We start from the raw sequence: 24502 nt of genomic DNA on the forward strand, positions 1-24502 counted from the left end.
GCATAATATTATTAATATTAGGTATATACCTATATAGAATTAAGTAGTAAAGACACCGTAAAACGGCACTAATTAGAATTTTGTTTACAATCTATGTATTTTTGTACTTCTGATAGCTCGTTTAGAAGATGGCCTTTGCTTTACCTTTTTTTATCTCCTGTTTATTTTTGTGTAAATTTTTAATTTAGTTTGTGGTTCATGTATGATTTAGTTTTAAAGTACTTTTTTTGCACGTAAATAACTATAAATTATCAGTTTTTTTCACTTATTTCTATCTATAATTATATTCAGAAATCTATTTCCTACGTCCAGAAAAGTCGGGTTCCAAGTTTTATCACCATACGTAAGCATTCGTGAAATCAAAGAGTTTTTTAAAATCATTTCTGATCAACTTCTTTACTTTTTTTTAATTTTAATACATTGAGTGTTGCATTCGTCTTTTCTCTATGTTGCAGAGAATTAAAACAATATGTCGCATGAAACAAAATTTTAAAATTAGCATATGACGTTTTTTTGCCCTTCATTTCTCCTTCTTAAAAATAATCTAGTCTGTATGGTTCATTGTATAATTATTAATTTATTGTGTAATTATTAATTCATTATGTAATTTATAATTTTTATAAAATTATTTTTGAAATCTTTGAATAATTTTTATCGAGTTAAATTTCTTTACTTTTTACTAATTTATCCCTTTTTATACGAGAATAAGAGGAGAATAAGAAATCTTTTCTCCCTAAAAATCCCTTTGCGCCTCCAAAAAATTCCGCATGTTTCACTGTCCGACTAAAGAAAGAATTAATCAACAATGTCGCTCAAAAGCAAGCTTAATCGATTTTCCATTTGAGACCCTTTATGGTCTTTGGCATCATGGAGATTTGGCGAGTAATGATCTACATGAGCAGGTGTGCTTTTTCAATAGAGATCCTCCGCCTACTCCATTAATCGTTCAGGTAGGGGAGTAACTTTTTGTAGAGACCTATAAGACACCAGTATGGTTGTATGTATTGCACCATTAAAATGTCATGATATTATTCTGATTTTTTTTTTTTGTAAAGTGTTGTTCCATTTTTTTTTATTTTAAACCATTACAAAGCCTGTTTGTTGAATTATTTGGTAAACAAATAATTTGTATATATTTTTTCTAGATATTTTATTAGAAAAGAAAATTAGTTACAGGAAAATATTTAGTTTAATTTTTAAATTCTTAATTTTCATATTTAATTCAGTAATGCTAAAAGCTTTGAGTTTTTGGCCAAATTTGTACTGAAAAAGCCACTATGCACCACTTTCCTAATAATAACATGAAGAAACCTTTTCCTTTGAATCAGAGGGTTAAATTTTTTATCTGATTAAATTAAAGAAGTAAAAAATAAATCCTGATTCTTATAATTGAAAATATATTTACTTGGCACAATTTTTATAGCTTTTAAATCAGTTCAAAATTTATAAGCCATTAATAGGGCTTACAAAAATGAATAATTTATTTCACAAAATATCTTGGATAACACAAAATTATCCCATTTTTAAAAGACATGCAATTTTTGTTATTATTAATATTGATTCCAGTTTTTATTTTTAAAAATTAATATAAGAAATGGACAAAATAATGGAAACACTTCGATACTAACACATTTTTTGTTATTTCTCAAAAATTACATAGAAAATCCGTTTGTAAATTTAAAAGTGGAGTTTAGATTATTCATACATATCATTGAAGCTTAAGGCTTTTTGAGGTTTGAGGAACCGTCAACAAAAAACGAACGAAAAAAAATCTTTTTGAAAACCTTATGTCACAAAATATAGTAATAATTTTGCAAATTACGACTTTTTTTTGTTTATAATATGCAATAATTGCTCAAAATTTATTTAAGTATTTATGAGGATGTAGACACTTTTATAAAAAACAAAATATTTTTTTATCATAATTTAAAAAAACATTCAATGAAGTTGAACAAAACTTTTGGATTTTAAAATTGATCCCAAAATTATTGCTTTAAGAATTTGGGAAAAAATGGAATTAAGTTTGGGAGATTTTTCATTGCCTTAAATAGTGTAATTTTGAATGATAAAACAAAAAACTTAATAAAATTGGCTTCACAGTCGCTGAAAAATAAGTATTTACAAATAATCAAGAAAGGATAGGATATACTTTGTGCTATGTAAACTAAAGAAAAAAAAACTTGGATAAAGCACAAGTGAAAGTATAGAAATAGGCGCTCTATAGTTTTAGTTCCATTCTTAGTGTCTTAAAAACTAATGTTATTTTCCATCATCAAATACATTCCTCAGCATCAAACACCAATTTACTTAATGTTTAGGCGCAGAGGAAAGTTTTTGCTTTAGAACCGAAACTATAGTATGTCCATTTCAGTAGTTTCATTTGTGCTTTATTCAAACTTTTTCTCCCTATTGCTTTAATTTACAAAAAAAAATTTTTTATTGCCTTTATTAAAAAAATATCGATTCTGACTAAGATTTATACTTAACTTCAATTTTTATAATTTTTTCATGGTAAATGAATTGGTAGTTTTTAGAAACTTTTATTAATATGTTATACATTTTGAAAGTCAAAAATAAAATTGTTATTATTACTTAATATTTTTTTATTTTTTTGAATTTTTAGTTGTGTTAAAAGTGTTTTTGAAAAAATAAAATTTTACTTAAAACCTTTTGTCACATTGAAGTTGTACATTGATGTGAATGTACTCTCATTAAAAAAAATGTTGTTTTTTCTAGATTTTGCTGAACAAATTGGAGATGAAATACATTCTGATTGGCTAACAAAAGGCAAAAATATGCATCTACAATTCGATAATATTGTATCCAAAAATTATGGCGATGAACATTATTTGATTGAAAGTGATGGTAAGTTAAACTACCGGTTACATTTTACAGGGTTCGTAGCTGTCTCAATCCTGCTGGTGAAAAATATTTAATCCTGATTTTTAGCTTTTTGTATTGAATTTTCTACAAATAAAAATGTAAAAATCAAAAAATTTATTAGTTTAAATGTGGCAACCATCAACTAATTATGTCCATGGCTCAAGCAAATAGCCTTACCCGCTTTAACTGTAAATGATCCTCTGAATTTCTCTTTTTAAACTTTAAAGGTCGTTTCAACAAAGTCCTCTTTTTAGCTGCAAGTTATATATACCTCTCTCTCTCTGTATATATATATATATATATATATATATATATATATATATACATATATATGTTTCAAAATGTAGAGAAAACATGGAACTGAATAATGTCACACAAATATTTTATATTTTTATTATTGTGCATCGATTGTAATCTCTTTTATTACATGGTTGCTTCTATACTATTTTTTGTAATCTCTTATTGATTGTTTAAAATCTGTTTTATTCCATGCTTAATTCTATACTATATTGTATTCTGAAGGAATTGTTAAAATTCTAGCATTTTGAATTAAACATAATTATTAGCCATAAAAATTTTGTTTTCAGAAGAAGAAGATGATTTTGACATGCCAGAAGAATCTTTATCAGAAGATTCTTTATCAGAAGAATCTTTATTAGAAGAATCTTTATCAGAAGAATCTTCATCAGAAGAAGAAGGTAACATTAATTAAAAGAAAAGTTAATGGGTCATTTTATTTCTGTGTCTTTATTATTTGCAGGGTTCATAGTTTACCTGATGCAAAATGTTATGCCCAACAAATTTAACTGTTTCACATAAAATCTTATTTTAAAAGTGATAATGATGAAATAAATAATAAATATCAAACATGATTCCTTCTTGATAATATTTTTGATTAAAAATATTTTGTCCTAATTTTTAGCTTTTTGTACTAAATTTCATAAAAATAAATACATTTAAAAATAATTGATGTAAAGAATAAAAAAAAGATTTGATTTTCAATCCAACATTCAGTTTATTTGAATTAATAATGCTAATAAAAATCACAGAATTTTGTACTTAAAACTTGGTGACTATTTACTAATTATATTTTTGGTATAAACAACTAGCCTAGCCTAACCTACAGAATTCATTATTTCAATCTATATAAGAATTTAGAAATTTTGAGAAAAAGTAACTTATTAATTATAACTTATTAAGAAAATTAACTTAACTCACCAGAGTTATGATTATTTAGACTAATTCTCCATTCTCGCTACTGATATCGCAACATCCTCCCCACCCTGGTCATCCTTGAGGATTGACCAGTTGTGTAGGTCAAGTTATAGTCTTTCCACCTGCTTATAACACGCATGTTCAAATTTCCCCATCAGGTCCTTTAATTTGATTGGTAAGCCAGGCTTTCTTCCACATGTGTCTGGGTCTGACATATTCTTGTAGTAGCACAAGATCTCTTCTGAGGATGTTGAAGAAGTTATGAATATTGTGAACTTGATGATAAGAGTGCAGTTGCAGCAGATATTCTTTGGACCATCTTTTCCAAAATATATCCCACCCGTCTTGTTGTTTGTAAAGTTTCATAAGTCTTGGATTGTTATTCAGATTTGTGGGTATAGTTATTAAAATTTTCTACCTGTTAGGAGATGTGCCGGTGTCAAGGCTTCTGTGTTGTCTTCATCTCTTTTTTCATATACTAGGGGTCTGCTGTTAAGGGCTCCTTCTATCCTATAAGGACAGTGGATATATTTTCTTTGTCTAATTTTGTGCCATGCCAAGAGATTGCTCTTTAGTAGGTTCCATAGAAGTATTAGCTCCTTATTTACAGCTTGGAAAGTGGTAGCATTGTCATTATAGATGGTATGTGGTAATCCTCTATGACCCACAAATTGCTACAATGCTAACAGAAACTTATCTGTCTAAAGATCTAATACAAGTTCGAGATGTAAGGCTCTGTCATTGCACAGGTAAACAGTGCTATGTAAACTGAATCAGAAGGATTCAAAGTGTGAATATATGCAGGGCCGGCAAAATCTATTCCTGTGGTGAAAAATGGTGTAACTGGATTAATTATATCTGCTGGTAGAGGAGCTTCAATTTGAGTGCAGCAATTGCACATGACATCTTGCATCGTAAGCATTTGTGAATCAGTTGTTTGATGTCCTGTCGGCTTCGTAGAATCCAAAAATTTGAAAGTAGCTTTGAAAGCACTATTCTGACAGTTAGGTGGTGCATTTTGATACATGTTTGACATATTATCAGACTTGTGAAATGATGAGATCCATCCAGCAAATTTGGATGTTTTGGGGACTCTGATAAACTCGAAAAATATAATTTACCACCAATATGAATTAATATATTTTCAAATAGTGGGTTGAATTTTGTAATGTTTGAAATTTTTGGCAGTGGCTTGGATGTTGGTAAAGCTTTATGTTCTAATGGAAATGACTCTTTCTGAACCATCTGTATCCAGTAATTTCTAGCATTGTAAACTTCTGCAGTGTCAAGTTCTCCAACTTTCTTGTCTTAAGATCTACAGTTCGAGATAAAGCTTAGATTCCATGCAGTAGCATGTAGCAGTCTAAAGTAGGAGTTGTAGTTTGCATCTATGATGGGTTGAAAATTAGGATTGGAAATGTTTGAATTTCTTTATTCTTTTTTACCTCCAAATTGTGAGAGCAATCTTTTTTAGAATCTGGCTAGCTTTCTGTGAGTTCTGTCAGCCAATTGGGTCCGTTCCACCAGATGTTGAGATCTTACAGTGTGGATGATGGAACGCCTCTTGATAGTTTGTTCGCTGGATTGTCTTGTTCTGGGCAATGCCACCACTGTGAGGAGTCAGTGTATGAAATGATTTCTGTTACCCTGTTGCACACAAATGTTTTCTATCTGTTGGGATTACCCCAAATTCAACCAAGGCTGACTTCAGAGTCGCTCTATAATGTGGCAATGGATGGCAACAATCCAGTTTCACCGTAAAAATATTTCAGCAGCCTGGTACCAATGACAGCTGCAAAAAGCTCTAAGTGGGGAAGACTAACTTTCTTTATAGGTTCAAGTCAAGTCTATTGCGGCTGCAAACTAAATGGATACTTTATTGATTATTATGAGAAGTAACTATGTACAAAACCGTGCCATAAGCTCTCTCAGATGTAGCTCAAAACACATGAATACTAAAGGAAGCAAGCGGTGAAAATCCTATGAAACGAGGAATTTTTTTTAGAGCAAATGGCATCGAGCTGTGCTGTATGTCACATAGTAGCCAAGTTTGTCGGCAGGATTTCATCCTTGTTGATTCCAAGAAGTCAGGTATCTTGAAAGTGTATCTTTCTAATTATCGTGAATGATGTAAACAGTCCTAAGGGATCGTATAAGCTTGCAACATAGTGGAACAGTGGCGGATCCAGCGGGGGAGGTAGGTAATAGGGGTCAAATACGATTCTCCACTTTATATCATCATGCTGCTTCTTTTTCACTGCATGGTGTGGCAGATAGTACATCGTGTTTTCAGTTTCATCTGCAGATGGGCAAACTTCAACATATCCTTGTTCAATGTAATTCAACATGCATTTTTACTACTGTGTCTTCAAAGATTCATTTGATGTCAGTCTTTTTTTAAGTAATTGAAATCTGTTCTCAACAGTAGATTTGTTTATTGGTATTGTTGAAACTGTAGCTTTTCAAGTTCATGATGCGGCCCCACGATTATCAACTAATTTAAATGGGTCACGAAAGTTCTTCAAAACAGTCAAATCATGTTTAGACATTTCTCTATCCTGGGAAGTTGTGATTCCAATTGTTTCCTTGTCCCAGAAGTAATGTACACTTTCATTGATAGGTTCTTGTTGAGTGAAAGTGTTGGGGTAGTTTACAGTAGCTACATTGAAAACTGTTAAGCATGATCGAGGTCCACTCAGAATCCACCCAAAATATGATAGAACCAATGCAAGTGATTCTAACAGCATAACTGGAGCTTCTGTGTTCAGTACTTGCCAGTATAAAACAGCACCATTCAAAACTTGTATAGGTAGATTTTGTGAGTTATTGTAAAGGTCAGCTAGTTTCATTCTTTTCTGGAATGCGAACTGTGAAACAACAGTTGGAGCAGATGGATGTGACGCATATTCATTGGAACTTTCAAATGCTTCAATATTAACTGAAGACTCATTCCAAATTCTCGATGGTAGAAACTTTACTTTTTGTCTCACGTAGGAAACATTTGTTATAGATTGAAATCCATGCACTTCCAATGGTTTTGTAGAAATAACTGTTAATTTCAAACTATCAACAAGATCATTATGAATGAAACTAGACTGGCTACCTCCATTCAGGACAACAGGTCAATCTTGTATCACCAGTCGGGCTCGATATGAAAACTCTTACAGTTTGCAAATGCACAGTGTTGGGTGTAGCAATATCGATCTTGTGAGTAGACGTAGTACCTGGGTGATCAACACTGTTCTTACAAATTGAAACATGTTGCTTTTTCTTGCATTTCACACAACAAGCTTTTTCCTTACGAGCACAGCTCTGTTTTGTGTGCCCGCATCCAGTGCACAAAAAAGTCTATTCGTAGCTTTTAATTTCTGTATTCGTGTGTCTATGTCTGTAACAGAGTTGCACTGTTGAAGCTAATATCCTAAAGTTTCGCAGAAGGGTGAAGGTTTCTTAATTTTAGTAATTGGCTTGCAATTTACATTGAAGTTTTCTAAGATGGATTTTAAGACATAAAACCTTTAATCTTGCTTGTTGTAAGGGCCATCTTTACTTCTTCGACAAGAAAATTTATTAGTTGTGTGAATGAATAACCCATCGGCTACAAATATCGTCAGGGAATGCAAATAAAATTTTAGGAGATAAAACTCTACCGTTTGCGTCAATATCTTTGCCCGAAGCACATAGAGCCTGTACCCTTCTGTTGCATTCAATATAAACTTCATTCAGTGATGTCGACGATGGATTGCGGATTGGTGTTACATTTTCTAAAAAAATCCAAGTGAGATTGAATAATTCTATTTTTGTCACCATATTTGTCAATGAGTAGATTCTTAGTGGTTTCATAGGTATCTGCAATAATAATTATGCCATCAACCAATCGTTTTGGATTATCAACTACCGACGTTTTAAATTGTTCCCAGAAACATTGCCAACGTTCAATGTCGCCACGAAATGGCTCTAATTTTATTGTCGGCAATTTTACATTTTGCTGTGGTGACATAAAATTGGCATTTTGAATCGGAAAGTTAGTAACATTTGGTGAATCTACACTCTCATTCTTGTTTTGATCATCTCTCATAGCAGGATTTGCATCAAAAATGGCGCGCATATATATATATGTTCAAAAATGTAGAGAAAACATGGAACTGAATAATGTTACACAAATATTTTATATTTTTTATTATTATGCATCAATTGTAATCTCTTTCATTACATGGTTGCTATATTATTTTTTGTAATCTCTTATTGATTGTTTAAAATCTGTTTTATTCTATGTTTATTTCTATACTATATTTTATTCAGAAAGAATTGTTAAAAATCATGCATTTTGAATTAAACATAATTATTAGCCATAAAAATTTTGTTTTCAGAAGAAGAGGATGATTTTGACTTGCCAGAAGAATGTATATCAAAGCTAAAAGGTAACATTAATTTAAAAGAAAAGTTGATAGTTTACTTCTTTACTTAGTATTTTATTTCTGTGTATTTATTATTTGCAGGGTTCATAGTTTTCCTGATACAAAATGTTATGCCTTTATTTGTCCTGATTTTTAGTGTTTTATACTGGTATTCCTCATATTTTTTTGTTGTTGTTCAGGTCTTACAATTTCGATGAACGGATGATTTTTAAAGAATCTTCTGAATTTTTTTAAAATTATTTTCACTAGAAAAGAAATAAGGAAAACTGGACTACTGAAAACTAGGGAAAACTAGTGGTTCTGAGAATGAAATCTGAAACGTTTTCCAGATAAATCTAAGTCAGCATAATATGGAATTGCTTCTATATCTTCTCCTCAGCTGAATGAATCATTGCTGAATCAGTATTGGAACAAAAATTTTCTTAATTAACCACGCCCTTTTTTTCAGAGTAATTATATTTTTTTGTTAAATGCCTTTTTCATAGGTCAGTAGCAGGCACCTAACCTTAAGTTCATGTACAGCAAGTGTCTCATGCATAGGCTACTGAAGAAGAGCATTTTTTTTAAGAAATAAAATCTGTCTTCTACATTTCTTTCCTTTTTTCAATATTAGAGTTTAACCATGTTATGCAGATCTCCTAAATATGCGTAACGTAAAAGTTATATACTGCTGTGAGTATTCTGATGCAACTACTATTCTAGAAAATATTGTAAGATGTATGTTATGGTGTGAAATATGTTTAGTTAATTAAACTTTCTAATAGTAACATGAAGAAACCATTTCCTTTGAGACTGAGGGTTAAATATTTTATCTGATTAAATTAAAAAAGTAAAAAATAAATCCCGATTCTTATAATTGAAAATGTATTTACTTGGCACAATTTTTATAGCTTTTAAATTAGTTCAAAATTTAAAAACATTAATAGGGCTTACATACTAATTATAGTTTAAAAAAATATCTTGCATAACACAAAATTTATCCCATTTTTAAAAGACATGAATTTTTTTGTTGTTATTAATATTGATTCCAGTTTTTATTTTTAAAAATTAATATAGGTGTTGAACAAAATAATGGAAACACTTCGATGCTAACACATTTTTTGATATTTCTCAAAAATTACATAGAAAATCCGTTTGTAAATTTAAAAGTGGAGTTTAGATTATTCATACATATCATTGAAGCTTAAGGCTTTTTGAGGTTTGAGGAACCGTCAACAAAAAACGAACGAAAAAAAAATCTTTTTGAATACCTTATGTCAAAAAATATAGTAATAATTTTTCAAATTACGACTTGTTTTGGTTATAATATGCAATAATTGCGCAAAGTTTCATAAACCTAGCTTAAGTATTTATGGGGATGTAGACACTTTTAATAAAAAATGAATTTTTTTTTTTGTCATAACTTAAAAAACATTCAATGAAGTTGAACAAAACTTTTGGATTTTAAAATTGATCCCAAAATTATTGCTTTAAAAATTTGGGAAAAAATAAAATTAAGTTTATGAGTTAAGTTTACTATTGGAATTAAGTTTTTCAATGTCTTAAATAGTGTAGTTTTGAATGATAAGACAAAACACTTTATAAAATTGGGTTCACATTAGCTGAAAAATAAGTATTTGCAAAAAATCAAAAAAGGATAGGATGTACTTTGTGCTGTGTAAACTAAAGAAAAAAAACTTGGATAAAGCACAAGTGAAAGTATAGAAATAGATGCTCTGTAGTTTTAGTTCCATAAACGAGTTTCTTTCTTAGTGTCTAAAAACCTATTGTCATTTTCCATCATCAAATACATTCCTCAGCATCAAGCACTAATTTACTTGGTGTTTAGGCACAGAGGAAAGTTTTTGTTTACAGAACTGAAGCTATTGTATATCCATTTCTGTACTTTCATTTGTGCTTTATTCAAACTTTTTCTCCCTATTGCTTTAATTTACAAATTTTTATTGCCACCATTTAATTGCCTTCATTTAAATGCCTTCATTAATTAATTTTTATTGCCTTCGTTTAAAAAATCTTGATTCCGACTAAGATTTATTCTTAACTTCAATTTTTAGAATTGTTTCATGATAAATGAATTGGTAGTTTTTAGAAGCTTTTATTAATATGTTATACATTTTGTAAGTCAAAAATGAAATTGTTATTGTTGCTTAATATTTCTTGTGTTGTTTTGAATTTTTTCTTATGTTAAATGTGTTTTAGAACAAATAAAATTTCGCTTAAGGCATTTTGTCACATCGAAGTTGTACATTGATGTGAATATACTATCACTAAAAAAAATTATTTTTCCTTCTAGATTTTGCTGTACAAATTGGAAATGAAATACAATCTGATTGGCTAACAGAAGGCAAAAATATGCATCTACAATTCGATAATATTATATCCGATAATGACAGTGATGAAGATTATTCGATTGAAAGTGATGGTAAGTTAAACTACCGGTTACATTTTACAGGGTTCGTAGTTGTCCCAATCCTATTGGTGAAAAATATTTTGTCCTGATTTTTAGCTTTTTGTATTGAATTTTCTACAAATAAAAATGTAAAAATCCTGAAATTTGTTAGTTTAAATTTAGCAACCGTCAACTAATTATTTCAATGACTCATAGACTTTAACAAGACTTTTTCTGACCGAGTCAAGCTTCAGGGAGTTCCTCAAGTCTCAATACTCAGTCCAATGCTTTTCTCTCTATATTTAGCTAGTATAGAGAAATTTTCACCCACTGGTGTAGGAATTGGTTTGTTTGCCCGACGACATTGTTCTCTGGTGCTCTGGTACCAATTTTATTGACATGGAAAGGAACCTTAACTCTGAATTGTCAAACTTTGCTTCGGAATTTAAACTCTGTTTTAGGAATTAAACATCTACATCTATAAACCGGGAGGAAACTGTCTATCTGCCTCCGCAATCCTGACTTCTCATCGCTCTTCAAGAATGAATTAATAGCAATTGAACAAGTCTTTGAAGCTGTTCTTAATGAAAATGACTTCGAGGACCTCTGGATCCTTTCGAACACTTACAGCTCTCTCCGACACCTCCACAACTGGATTGCAATTGGAGATCAAACTAGTATTTCTATCCTTCTCAAGCTCATTTCAAAATTTATTTTCAGTGGATCCCATCTCATGTTGACATATACGGCAATGAGCAGGCAGAGGTACTGGCCAAGGAGGGCTTCAATTTTAATCCTTCCTCTTCAACTCTTACCTTCCTAGAACATCAATCCATAGTTAATTCAGAAATTTCGAAGGGGTGGAAGATTCCTCCGTGCCATCACTGGTATGAGGGCAAAGAGCCAGGTTCTTCATTCACTCTCAATTGTGACAGAGCTTCTAAAACCGCAATTTCCAGATTAGCAAGCAGCCGCACAAAAAGTCTCTCGTTTTTCAAAGGCAGGAGAATCTTCGAGGTCTGCTCCAAATGTCAAACTGAGCCGGCTTCTTCTGAACACAACCTGGACTGTAGAGGACATATACTTATCCCCCTTTCTGGTCTTCGATTTTCTTAGGGTCAACGGTCTGATGTACCTTGTCTGACTTCGTCAGGCATTGGAGGATAAACCACAACAACAACAATGGCTCATACAAATAGCCTTACCCGCAGGTTTCATTATTTTAAACTACATAAAAATTCCAATATTTTATATTAAAAAAAATTAATTATCTATTTTAAATTTTTTAAATCGCAAAAAATTATTCGCTAATTGTTATTTTGTTAATTAGATCTTCTATCCACATGAATTGAGTGTAACTGATTTTCTAATGATTATGTAAAGAATCTTAACTAACTCATTTATTGTGGGACCTGAACATAAACAGTTTTAACTGTAAATGACCCTCTGAATTCCTCTTTTCAAACTTTGACTGGTCTTCCACAGAGCACTTTTTAGCTACAAATTGTCATCTTTTTTCTGGTTGAAAAATGCTGGGAGTCCTGTAGTTATAGTTATTTCTAATTAATTATGTCCATTATTTATTTGAGACTTTGGTTGTTTTATCTTTAAAATATTTAAATAAAATGTTTTAGGAAAACAATAATACCACTTGAAAAATATGTTTCTTCTAATAATGCATTATTATATGTAATAGAACTTTTTGATTCAAGTTTTTTTCGTAACCATTCATAACATTTATAACAGTTCAATTGCATTCTCATTTCAACAAAAAAATTAAATTAAAAAATATATTTTTTCTAATAACAATACATTGAATAAATTATAACAAGGATATGCATTTATAAAAAATTGCTAGCATTAAAAAATGAAAAATGTGTAAGTAGCAAAAAAAGTAAAGAAAAACTTACAGTATTTTTAGGGGCCAATATGGATGGCTCTGAAAAATTGAGACCTCTTGTTATTAGTTCCAAATTCCAAAAGCCACGTTGCTTTGAAAACGGAAACCTTTCCCTGTGGATTACGATGCTAACAAAAAAGCGTGGATAACCGTCACCATTTGGGAGAAAACAATACGGCGTTTAGACAGGCAATTTGTGAAAAAGAAGCCAAAAGTTGTTTTTATAGCAGACAATTGCACAGCCATACCAACATCCCCCAGTTAGCCTCGATTGAGCTTGTTTTCTTGCCTCCCAATGTGACCAGCGTTCTCCAAACATTGGATCAAGGAGTTATTCAAAACCTAAAAGTGAACTATCATAAGCTCCTCCTGAAAGACTTAATCGCTGCCATCGACCAAAAAAAGGAGTTTCGCGTTACTGTCTTGGATACCATTTTCTATGTGTACGAAAGTTGGAACATGGTATCCACCACATGCATAGCAAATTGTTTTCATCATGCTGGTTTTGTGAGTTTTTTTAATATTGTGGATGATGAAACCGAAGAAGAAGACGATATTCCTCTATCTGTTTTGACGGAAGATCTGAAAAATCGTGGCCATGCCATTGAAGGGGAGGCTGAATATGGTTTGATTGATGAGAAAATTGCCACTACTTCTGAAGCTGCAATTTCTGAAATTCTGAGCAATTTCTGAGTTTCGCAAATTGTGGACAGTGAGGACAATGAAAGTGATCTGTAGTTGTAACCCAAGTGGAAGCCTTCAATGCAATAAATGTCATACGAAATTATGTTACAAACCATGAGAGAGCTGAGGTACATTTTGAAAAGTTACAAAATCTAGAAAACATTGTTCGAAAAATGAAACCAAAAATGAGACAGACCTGTATAAATGATTATTTTATATAAAGGTAAGAGATAATGTATGTATGTACACTTTGGGGGAATTTGTAAACAGCTTTATTTTAAATTAAATTTAAAAAAAAAAAATCTAACTTTCTTTAATTCTTTTCTAATTCTGTTAAAATTTATTGACTTAAATATTTAATTTATTAGCTTAAATATTAATATATTTAATTTATTGACTTAAATATTTATTTTTCACTTGTAAGACCATTTTTAAAAATCATAATGTGTACTATTTACATGCTTAGTTACAAACTGCTAATGAATCGGTTAAAAGGTCACCCCGCTTTTAAGGTCACTTTTGCGATGTCCCTTAGGGTGACCTTATATTGAGGTCTGACTGTATATATATAGTCAAACCTCGTTAATTCGACACTCTCGGGACCTCTGAAAATTGACGAATTAAGCGGAGTGACGAATAAACCGGAGTTGTATAGTTTTTCAAAAAATTGGGAAAATACTCATAATTTAACAATTATTAGATACAGCAGCGAAATTTTAATTTCTTATAATAAAAACAACATTAAAGAATTTGCATTAAAACAATTCAATTAAAACTTAGAATCAGTAGAAAGACAAACAGTATGGTTTACATACTTACTTTTATTTATTTAGGAATGAAAAAACCATCAATACGGGTTTGTTTGGTATGGGGATTACTAAGAATAATTCTTTTTTCGACTTTGTACACAGAGTTCAAATCTTCCTCAGTGCCAGATATTGAAGAAAAATATTTTCTTAGAACTTCAATGCATTGCAGAGCTTCATTTTTGGAAGGAGGAACTTCCACTTCATCCTCGCTTTCACTCTCTTCAGATGCTGGAACATGTCTTTCTCGGACTTCGTTCGCGATTTCCGAGACGGTTAGTTCTGGAGATGTCATGAGATTTTGGTCAATTCCAAGGTATGTTTCCTCATCCATCACATCTTTGTTGCTTTCTTTAAGTTGCCTGAGCAATTCAGATAAAGGGACGTCATCATCTTCATCATCATTAACATCTTCTGATGAAATTGGACTTTCAACAAATCCAGCATGCCTGAAGCGGTTTTTGATGGTTTTATCTGTCACATCAGCCCAACTCCTGTGGATGTAATTTATGCCATCTAAGAGATTTAGTTTCCATTCTCTGCCTTCATCAATGACTTTAATCCAGTCTCTTACAAGATGTTTCCGATAGTGTCTCTTGAAGCTGGAAATTATTCCTTGATCAAGGGGCTGTAAAACTGAAGTGGCATTGGGCGGCATGTAAACTAACTCCACTGATTGAAGGTTTCTTACCTCAGTATGAGCTGTGCAATTGTCCACAATAAACGCCACTTTACGATTTGTTGCATGGAATTTTTTGTCAAACTCTTTCAGAGTTTTTTCCCAAACATTGGAGGTCATCCAAGACTTTGAGTTTGTTTAATATGATACACACAAAGACTTCACATTTTTGAAGCACCTTGGTTTTGCACTTTTGCCTATGACCAGAGGCTTAAGTTTTTCGGAACCATCCAGGTTTGCCCCTAGGGTAACTCGTTGTTTGCATTTCTTCCCACCTGAGCAGTTCTTTGATTGAAAAGTCAAAGTCTTGTCAGACACAAGTCGAAAATAGAGACCTGTCTCATCAAGGTTGAATACATCACAAGGGTTATAACACTGGAGAACATCTTTTAAGAGACCGTTTTTCCATTTTCAACTGGACGCATATCAACGACCACTGCTTCTCCGCACATCTTTTTGAAGGAAAGTCCATGTCTCTCTTTGAACCGTTCAAACCAGCCGTTGCTCGCCAAGAACTCCGAAACACCCAGTTCGTTTGCTAATTGCAAAGCTTTCTCTTTCAAGATAAATCCTGAAATTGGAATGTTTTGGGCTCGGACCATTCTAAACCATTTAACAAGGGCATTTTCAACGTCTTCGAAGGTCGAAACATGCATTCTCTTTCTCTTCTCGCCATCCTGAACATGCAAAGAACTTTCAATTTTATCTTTTAAGGACCAAATGGCAATGAACGTTGTGCGAGGGACTCCTTTCCGTTTTGCAAAAGCAGCCTTAGACATTCCAGATTGCTCAAATTCTCTTATTATTTGGAGCTTTTCATCCAATGTCCAAGATTTGTATCCAACTTTACTCGCCATGGCACTGAACCAAGGACTAGAGAGACTCGAGACACCACTGCACCGCTACGCTGTACTAAGTTTTGCAGGAGAGAGAAGAAAAGGCACACATTCCAAGATGCTCGTTTTCTGCCACCTCTTTCCTCCCCCTGCCGTTACCTCCTCGTAAGGTCAGAGATAAGGAGCATTATTGCAACTCTTTCTGCAAGAGGTGGTGGAAGGAGGGGTGAGACAAAAGGGCAGGGGAAAAACGCTTCCAGTGTCCGAATTCCAAGAACCAGTTGCCTAGAGCGAATGGCAAAATTAGCCAAGTGGAAATTTCCGCAAAAGTTGACTAGAGAAAAGCAATTTCCCAGTGAAAACATTCTTTAAAGTGTCATTTTATCCGGAGTTCATAATTTCCCCATGAGGTATTAAACGGAGTTTGTTAACACTGAATCCAATGCAAATCAATCGGGACTTGAAAAAAAGCGTCGAAATAACCGGTGTGACGAATTAAGTGAGTGTCAAATTATCGAGGTCCGACTGTATATATATATATTACTTAATGATGATGTTTGAAACCTAATGGAATAAAGTTTTTTATTGTCTTAAATAGTGTAATTTTGTTAGGGTAAAACTTTGTAATGAAGTCGTTTTCGCTGTCTATAAAGGAAATATTAATAAATAATCCAAAATGAATATGATATACTTTGTGCTATGCAGGCTAAAGCAAAAAAAAAGAAAAAATTAAATGAAGCATAAATAAAAGTAAAGAACTGGATACACTATATTTTTGATTCCATAAACAAGAAACTTCCTCAGTGTCTAATCACCAAATGAATTGGTGTTCAACAGAAAATTGTAAAGAAAGCTCTATTTTTTTAAAAAAAATTTATGAACTGGAATATCTGGATTGCACTTAAGTTATGTTCTGAACTTTAATTTTTAGAATTTTTCCATGGTAAATAAAACCATACACTTCAGAGAACTCTCGTTAATATGTTATAAAATTTAGAGTCAAAAATAAAAAATGAATTTATTATTACTAAATATTTCTTTTGTTGTTTTGAATTTTTAGATACATTAGAAGTGTTTTTGAAGTAATAAGATTAAACTTAAATTCTTTGTTACTTTCAAGCCATATATTGATGCAAATGTACTATGATTTAAAAAGAAACTAATTTTTCCAGATCTTGATGAACAAAGAGAAAATGAAATGCAGTCTGATTTGCTAACAGAGGAGGAAAATATGGATCTACAATCTAAAGATAATGAATCCAGTGATGACAGCATTGCTTCACCTCCTCAACATAATCTAATTGAAAGTAATTGTAAGTTAAATTAATTGTTACATTTTACAATGTTAGTAGTTGCCTTGTTATTCCTGATGAAAAATATTTTGCCTTTCTTTGTCTGATTTTTAGTTTTTTGTCCTGAATTATGTGTGTCTATAGAATATTCCATTTTTATTAACTTAACTAATGATAAAAAAGTGATACTGACAACGAAGTTTAATGCTATAAATTGTTAATAGAGTAATTGCAATGATATAGAAATGATTAAATAATCTATAATAACTATTTGCATTGATATTATTTAAACCAGCTGTGTTAAATACAGTCTTCAAATTGATAAGAAAATTAAAGAAATTTTGAATGGGGAAGAAGCGTTGAGAGCATTTAAGATGTCATTTCAACTCCAGGGGTCTCATAACCTGTGTGGTCCATATGAAAGGATTAAAAGACACCGCTGTGCGAATTATTTCAGGAGAGCAGTATCATTTTCTCTCTTTTTTTTTTACAAGGATATAGGAAAGTGACAAGAGAAAGATTGATTCTTTAGTAGTGAAATAGCTTAACAATATTTTTAGTCATGGATAAGGCAAAAAATAAACCTTTCAAAAATGGCAAAAAGTTGTATTTTTTTCCTTGCAATTTATAGCACAAATAGTTTTTTTCTTTAATTTAGAAAAAGTAGTGTCTAGTTTGAGGAGATAGAAAATAACGTTTCAGGGCCAAAATGACTGTCCCCGTCCGGTTACGGGAGTGTCCGCTTTGTGGAGAATGTACATAATGGTTTATTCCTAGAAGATTACCGGGGAATTAAAAATATGTCCGTTTTGAGAGGCGTCCGTTTTGCAGGATTGTCCTTAACAGGAGGTTCCACTGTGTGTGTATATATATATATATATATATATATATATAGTGGTGGCCAAAAGTGTGAACACTTTTTGAAAGTTTCATGTTTTTCAACTTTGTGTGCTTGTAGAATATATTAATTTTCACTTAAATACAAACGTTTATCTATCAAATTGAAGGTAATTTAATGTAGAATTTAATAATAAATACAGTATTGCAATATCTGTATCGCAAAAAAGTTATGCAACTATAAGTAAGATCTATCTTAGATTTGCATTTTTTTAAAGTGATACTTACACAATCAATACTTAGTAGGATAACCCTTATTTTTTAAGACAGCTTCCCAGAGTCTTTTCATCAAGTGAACGAGTGTTTGGAGTTTATCTTTCGTAATCACATGGTGCCAAGAATCAATTATAGCTTCAATAAGTTGTCTTTTATTGGATGGACGTTTTTTTCGCACAAGAATTTTCAAACGTCGCCACAAATTTTCAATTTGATTGAGATCAGGGCTGTTTCCTGGCCATGGTAATATATCTATCCCTTTATTTTGAAACCATGCTTTGCATACTTTTGCTGTGTGGCAGAGCTGAATCCTGCTGAAAAATAAATGGTACGTTGTTGGAGAAGAGATCCCTGATTGAAGGTATCAATTTTGGTTTCAGGGCAGTTTCGATGTATTTTTTGGCATTCAGGATGCCATCAATCACTTGAATTCGGCCCACACCATTTGCAGACATTCATGCCCAAATCATGACATTTGTTGGATTTTTTGTAGTTGCTTCAATGCACAGGATGAAGCGCTACACCTACTCTACGCCTCACGTATTTTCTACCATTTCTTCCAAAGAGCGATAGTTTACTCTCATCACTCTAGATTACTTGCTTCCATTGATTTTCTGACCATTTAATGTGTTCTTTTGCCAACTTAACTCGTTTTTCGCGTTGCTTTTGATTTAAATATGAATTTTTCCTTGGAATTCTAGCTTGTAGTCCAAATCCTGATAACCTTCTTCTTACTTTTCTTGAAATTACTGCAATACCATCTGCATTCATTTCACATCTAATGGCATCTGATGACATTTTTCTATCTTGAAGGCATAGCCATTTAATTTTTCTATCGGTAGTAGCACTTGTGCATTTTCCCCCCGGCCTGATTTGGCATCCTGAGTACCAAAAAATACATCGAAACTGTCCTGAAACCAAAATTGATACCTTCCATCAGAGATCTCTTCCCCAACAACGCACCATTTATTTTTCAGCAGGATTCAGCTTCATGCCACACAGCAAAAGTATGCAAAGCATGCTTTCAAAATAAAGGCATAGATATATTACCATGGCCAGGAAACAGCCCTGATCTCAATCCAATTGAAAATTCGTGACGACGTTTGAAAATTCTTGTACGAAAAAAACGTCCATCCAATAAAAGACAACTAAGTGAAGCTATAATTGATTCTTGGCACCATATGATTACGAAAGATGAACTCCAAACACTCGTTCACTCGATGAAAAGACGCTGTGAAGCTGTCTTAAAAAATAAGGGTTATCCTACTAAGTATTGATTGTGTAAGTATCACTTTAAAAAAATGCAAATCTAAGATCGATCTGACTATTTGTTGCATAACCTTTTTTGTAATACAGATATTGTAATACTGTATTTATTATTAAATTCTACATTAAATTACCTTCAATTTGATATATAAACGTTTGTATTTAAGTGAAAATTAATATATTCTGCAAGCACACAAAGTTGAAAAACATGAAACTTTCAAAAAGTGTCCACACTTTTGGCCACCACTGTATATGTGTGTGTGTGTGCGTGTATGTATGTTTTATTCTTTTGTATTAAATTTCTGACAAGGATTCTCTGTGCTTATATGTACTAACGAGTCTGCACTATGAGTTATAATACGAGGGTACCAAATTGAGTTCACCACTGCTTGATCTTAGACCGCTGGTGTCAAAAAGACTTTTTTTCATTTATTATGCCATCATTTCTGAAGATAAAATCACATTATCATGAATATGTGATCATGGGGTTACAGATCCAATAAATTCATTCAACACAAAATAGCAATCCATTTAACACACTGTCTGTATTATGTAGTAAACTTTCTTCAATTTTTTTTGTTGTTGCTATGTTTATTTTTAAATATATTTCAGCATTTTTGTTCTTTTGTTGACATTTTACAGCTCTATTTTCTGTTTCTTATTAATTATATAAGAAACTAGAACAATGCTAGTTTGTTTTCTTTTTAAAAATCAACATATTTTTTTCTGGTTTCTTAGATGCACAGGAAAGTATTTTCAATCAAACTACTCAGCCTTTATCACAATACTCTGCAACAGATGATAACGAGAGCAGATCTGAAGAAAAAGAATTACCTGCTAATAAATTAGAACTTTCAGGTATCATTTTTCAGGAACAATTTTTTAGTGCAATAATTATTTCTAGATTTGGTATGTTTAATAGAAAATACTTTTATTTTAAAAGTAAGTGTGTTGAGCCTTTTAGAATAGAATTTTATTCCCCTCATGGCTTTCTAATTTTGTCAAAACTTCTTTCCTCTGTAGTAATAGCTAATGGCATGAATTATGTATTCTTTTGAAAATTCTTATGTATATAAATGCGTGTGTGACAGTTGAGCCGACCTAGTAATAAATGCAAGCTGATGCAGGTTGGAAGTGCTATGCTTTCTTTATTATGGTATATTCATATATTAAGTATCATATGCACAGCTAGATCTGTGTTTTTTTCTTTTTATGTTAAAGATTTTCAGGGAAAAATCTTTCAAGTCATATTTACCACATGTTAATATCTATATATATATATATATATATATATATATATATACATATGTTCAAAATGTAGAGAAAACATAGAAAAAATTTCAGAACAATGAAAAAAGGGGGGGAAAGAAAAATAATAATAAAAATAACAAGAAACTGGAAAAAATGAATAAAAATCCGGAAAATAAAAGATATAATCGTTTCATCAGCTCACACAATCTGCAAAAAGGAGTGCTTTCTAATATTGTGAGAAGCACTAAAAAAAATTACAACAAATAATTTACAAAAAAATTACAACAAATAATTCTCACACTATTGTATTGATATATTTTACTTTGGCTATATTGATACAATATTAGAAAGCACTCCTTTTTGCTCATATAATAGCAGGATGCGTAACGTTTGTGAAAAGTACTTAAAGGTGCTTTTTTGGGGATTTCGTTTTTAAAAGCTTTTAAAGGTGCTTTTTTCAGCTGGCGTTTTTAAAAAGTGCTTTTTTTTTCGAATAATTTTTTCTCTCCCTTCAGTGATATCTGGTGGATCCCATGCATTTCACGAAAAATGGGGAGTTTGCTACGTAATCATTCACACGGGCTTCATGTCGTACCCACGTTATGACTTGCGCATGCGCGCACACCGAACCGAAACCCGAGTGCTTTAATTCGGATAGAGAATATCAGATCCTTATGAAATGTTTTTTCTTTTTAATTTATTTTAATTTTGTTCTTGTTTATTTTATTTTACTTTGAACACTTTTTTTGACGTAGGGTGTAAGGGTACTTTTGTTCTGAGTTCAGGGTCAAGTTGAATTCACTCGGTGATGTGGGAAAGTACTTATTGTTTTGATTTACGCCCGTTTCTTTCTTCTTTTTTTTTTACGCTAAAACTGTTTATAAAAAGTTTTTGTTTTTCAATAATATCATTGATTGAATATGAATTTTTTGAGTGCTTGAAAACTTTTGTGAAGTGCTTGAAAAGTTTTTAAAAAGTGCTTATTTTTGATTCGGAGATTTGGCTACGCACCCTGAATAGTGTGAGCTGATGAAAAGATTACATCTTTTATTTTCTGGATTTTATTAATTTTTTCCCCTGTTGTCCTGTAATTTTTTCCATGTTTTCACATTTTGAACTTATTTTATGAGTTCGATTTACTTGCTGCTTATGCTAAGTAAATAAAACTTATTCTTTTTCTTAATTTTCTTCGTGTTTTTTTTCCTTTTTGTATTTATTTATTATGCTATATATATAAAGTGTTAATTATGGTTATATATTAAAAGCAATTGAAATAAATTCAGAAAGTAAGATCGTAAACATACCTGAAAACAGTTTTTATTGAAAATAATAAATGAATGATATTTTTGTTTTGTAAATTTTTTTGACTGTTAAGTCAACCAACAAAGTATGCATTGAGTCCAAAGCAGGAAAAGGATTTTCGATAGTGAATGGTACCCCAACCACCCTCTATCTCTTTCAGGTGTTAATGTGATGTGTGTGGTCATGATCAGCTTGTAACATTGAAGGAAATGAAATCAGATAGGAATGTTTTATCTGTGACTTCTTAAGAGATAAGGGAGGTAATTCTAAGAAAGGAAGCTCTTGGGGTGGTCAGCAGTGAGTCTTCTCTTGTCAGAAAAAATGGCAAAATATGATAAAATAAGATTTTTTTACATTATTTGAAAATTAATAATTAATGGTGAAAATAAGGTTGAAATTTGGAGAAAAAAATCGTTTTACAATGGTTTATTGCTTCAGACAATATCGTAATATTGAAAGGAAGCTAACATTAATTCATATGCAAGTTCTTCGAAACCACAAAACATTATCATAATAGAGGGAGTTATTGTTATATAAGATATTGTAGTAGCGAGAGTTCACTGTGTATCTATCTATCTATCTATCTATCTATCTATCTATATATATATATATATATAGTATTAAATTTCTGACAAGGATTTTCTGTGCTTATATGTACTAAAGAGTCTGTACTATGAGCTGTAATAGGAGAGTACCAAATTGAGATCACCACTACGTGTTCTTAGGCCACTGGAGTCAGAAAGGTTTTTTTTTTCATTTATTATACCCAGACTTGTGAAGGTAAAATCTCATTATCATGGATATGTATATGTGATCATGGGGTTACAAATCCACTAAATTCATTCAACACAAAATAGCAATCCATTTAACGTGCTGTCTGTATTTGTAGTAAACTTTCTGCATTTTTTTTTTTGTTGTTAAATTTATTTTTAAAAATATTTTTGTAATTTTATTAATTATATATAAAACTATGAAACAATACTAGATTGTTTTCATTTTAAAAATCAAAATATTTATTTCTGATTTCTTAGACACCCAGGAAAGCATTTTCAATCAAATTACTCAGCCCTTATTACAATACTCTGTTACGGATGATAACGAGAGCAGAGCTGAAGAAAAAGAATTACCGTCTAATAAATTAGAAGTTTCAGGTATAATTTTTCAGCAATAATTTTTAGTGCAATAATTATTTCTAGATTTTGTATGTTAAATAGAGAATACTTTATTATTTTAAAAGTGTGTGTGTTAAGCCTTTTAGAATAGAATTTCATGTCCCTCATGGCTTTCTGATTTTGTCAAAACTTCTTTCCTCTATAGCAGGGGTTTCCAACTGGCGACTCGCGGGCCGCATCTGGCCCGCGAACTAAAATATATTTGTTGTTATTTTTTTACGGACAATTTTTGTAAAAAATCTATATGAGTTTAAAATACTTTTCTTGTTAATAAAAACCTAATCTCTTCGTTTCTGTGAAATTTAACATACCAAGGGCGCAAAGAAATTTATTTCTCAGGTTTTGCACCCAAAAAAATATTTATTCGTGTAATAATCGTGTACGTTGCTCTTTTTTTCCAATTTTTTGTATTTTGTGAATATAATTTAGCATGTGCGTATCAGAAATTTTCTCGAAGATATTCTCTGATTTAACTTTTTGAAACCACTCATTTTGGACGAAAATATTTACACACACATTTGTAAATTTAAAATGTAAATATCTGTTCACTGATGGTTGCAGCAGACAAGCCTCAATTTTCTTATTGAATATTTTGTGTGCTACTATGTAAGTTTTAATACCAAACTTTTTAAAATTTTATATCTTAACAATTAGATATCTGTTGCACATTAATTGTTTATTACATTGGTGCACATTACAGTTATTGTAGCCCAAATTTTTTTATTTATTTAATATTTTTTTAAATATTATTAATAACAATTAAATATTTTTAAAAATCTTCTTATTTTAATTTGTAATTCAATACTTTTGTTTTGTACAACTTGGTAAAAGACTGACAGTAATACTTAATGTTCCTTCAAACATAAAAGAGTCCTACATGAAATTTTAATAAAGTTGCGGCCCACCATTTGATTTGTGTTTTTAATTGTGGCCCCCGGCCTCATGTAAGTTGGAAACCCCTGCTCTATAGTAATAGCTAATGGCATGAATTATGTATTCTTTTGAAAATTCTTATATATATATTAATGTGTGTATGGCAGTCGAACCGACCTAGTAATAAAGGCAAGCTGATGCAGCTTGGAAGTGCTATGCTTTCTTTATTATGATATATTTAAATGTTGAGTATCAAATGCACAGCTAGATCTATGTGCTTTTCTTTTCATGTTTTTCAGGGAAAAATCTTAAGGTGTCATATCTACCATATGTTACAAGGGAAAAATTATTAATTGTTATTGCCTTTCACTATCTAAGTCACTTAGTTTTCCAGAATCTCTGACTTCTTAAGGAAAAAACTTA

General features: G+C 31.4%; 1 protein-coding gene across 2 annotated transcripts in view; it reads left to right on the forward strand.

The window, feature by feature from the left end:
- Nucleotides 1-24502, forward strand: part of LOC110282984 (uncharacterized) — a 165234-nt gene that overhangs the window by 68523 nt on the left and 72209 nt on the right. For both annotated transcript variants that reach the window (XM_087164084.1, XM_087164083.1), the window contains 7 exons: nucleotides 2737-2865; nucleotides 3471-3581; nucleotides 8469-8519; nucleotides 10810-10938; nucleotides 16983-17123; nucleotides 20220-20339; nucleotides 23066-23185. In XM_087164084.1, coding sequence (XP_087020210.1) covers nucleotides 2737-2865; nucleotides 3471-3581; nucleotides 8469-8519; nucleotides 10810-10938; nucleotides 16983-17123; nucleotides 20220-20339; nucleotides 23066-23185 — 801 coding nt within the window. The remainder of the gene's footprint in view (nucleotides 1-2736; nucleotides 2866-3470; nucleotides 3582-8468; nucleotides 8520-10809; nucleotides 10939-16982; nucleotides 17124-20219; nucleotides 20340-23065; nucleotides 23186-24502) is intronic.

This window comes from Parasteatoda tepidariorum, chromosome 5 (assembly GCF_982258835.1).
Source record: "Parasteatoda tepidariorum strain Cologne lab strain chromosome 5, Ptep-v5.0, whole genome shotgun sequence".
NCBI classification, from domain to species: domain Eukaryota; kingdom Metazoa; phylum Arthropoda; class Arachnida; order Araneae; family Theridiidae; genus Parasteatoda; species Parasteatoda tepidariorum.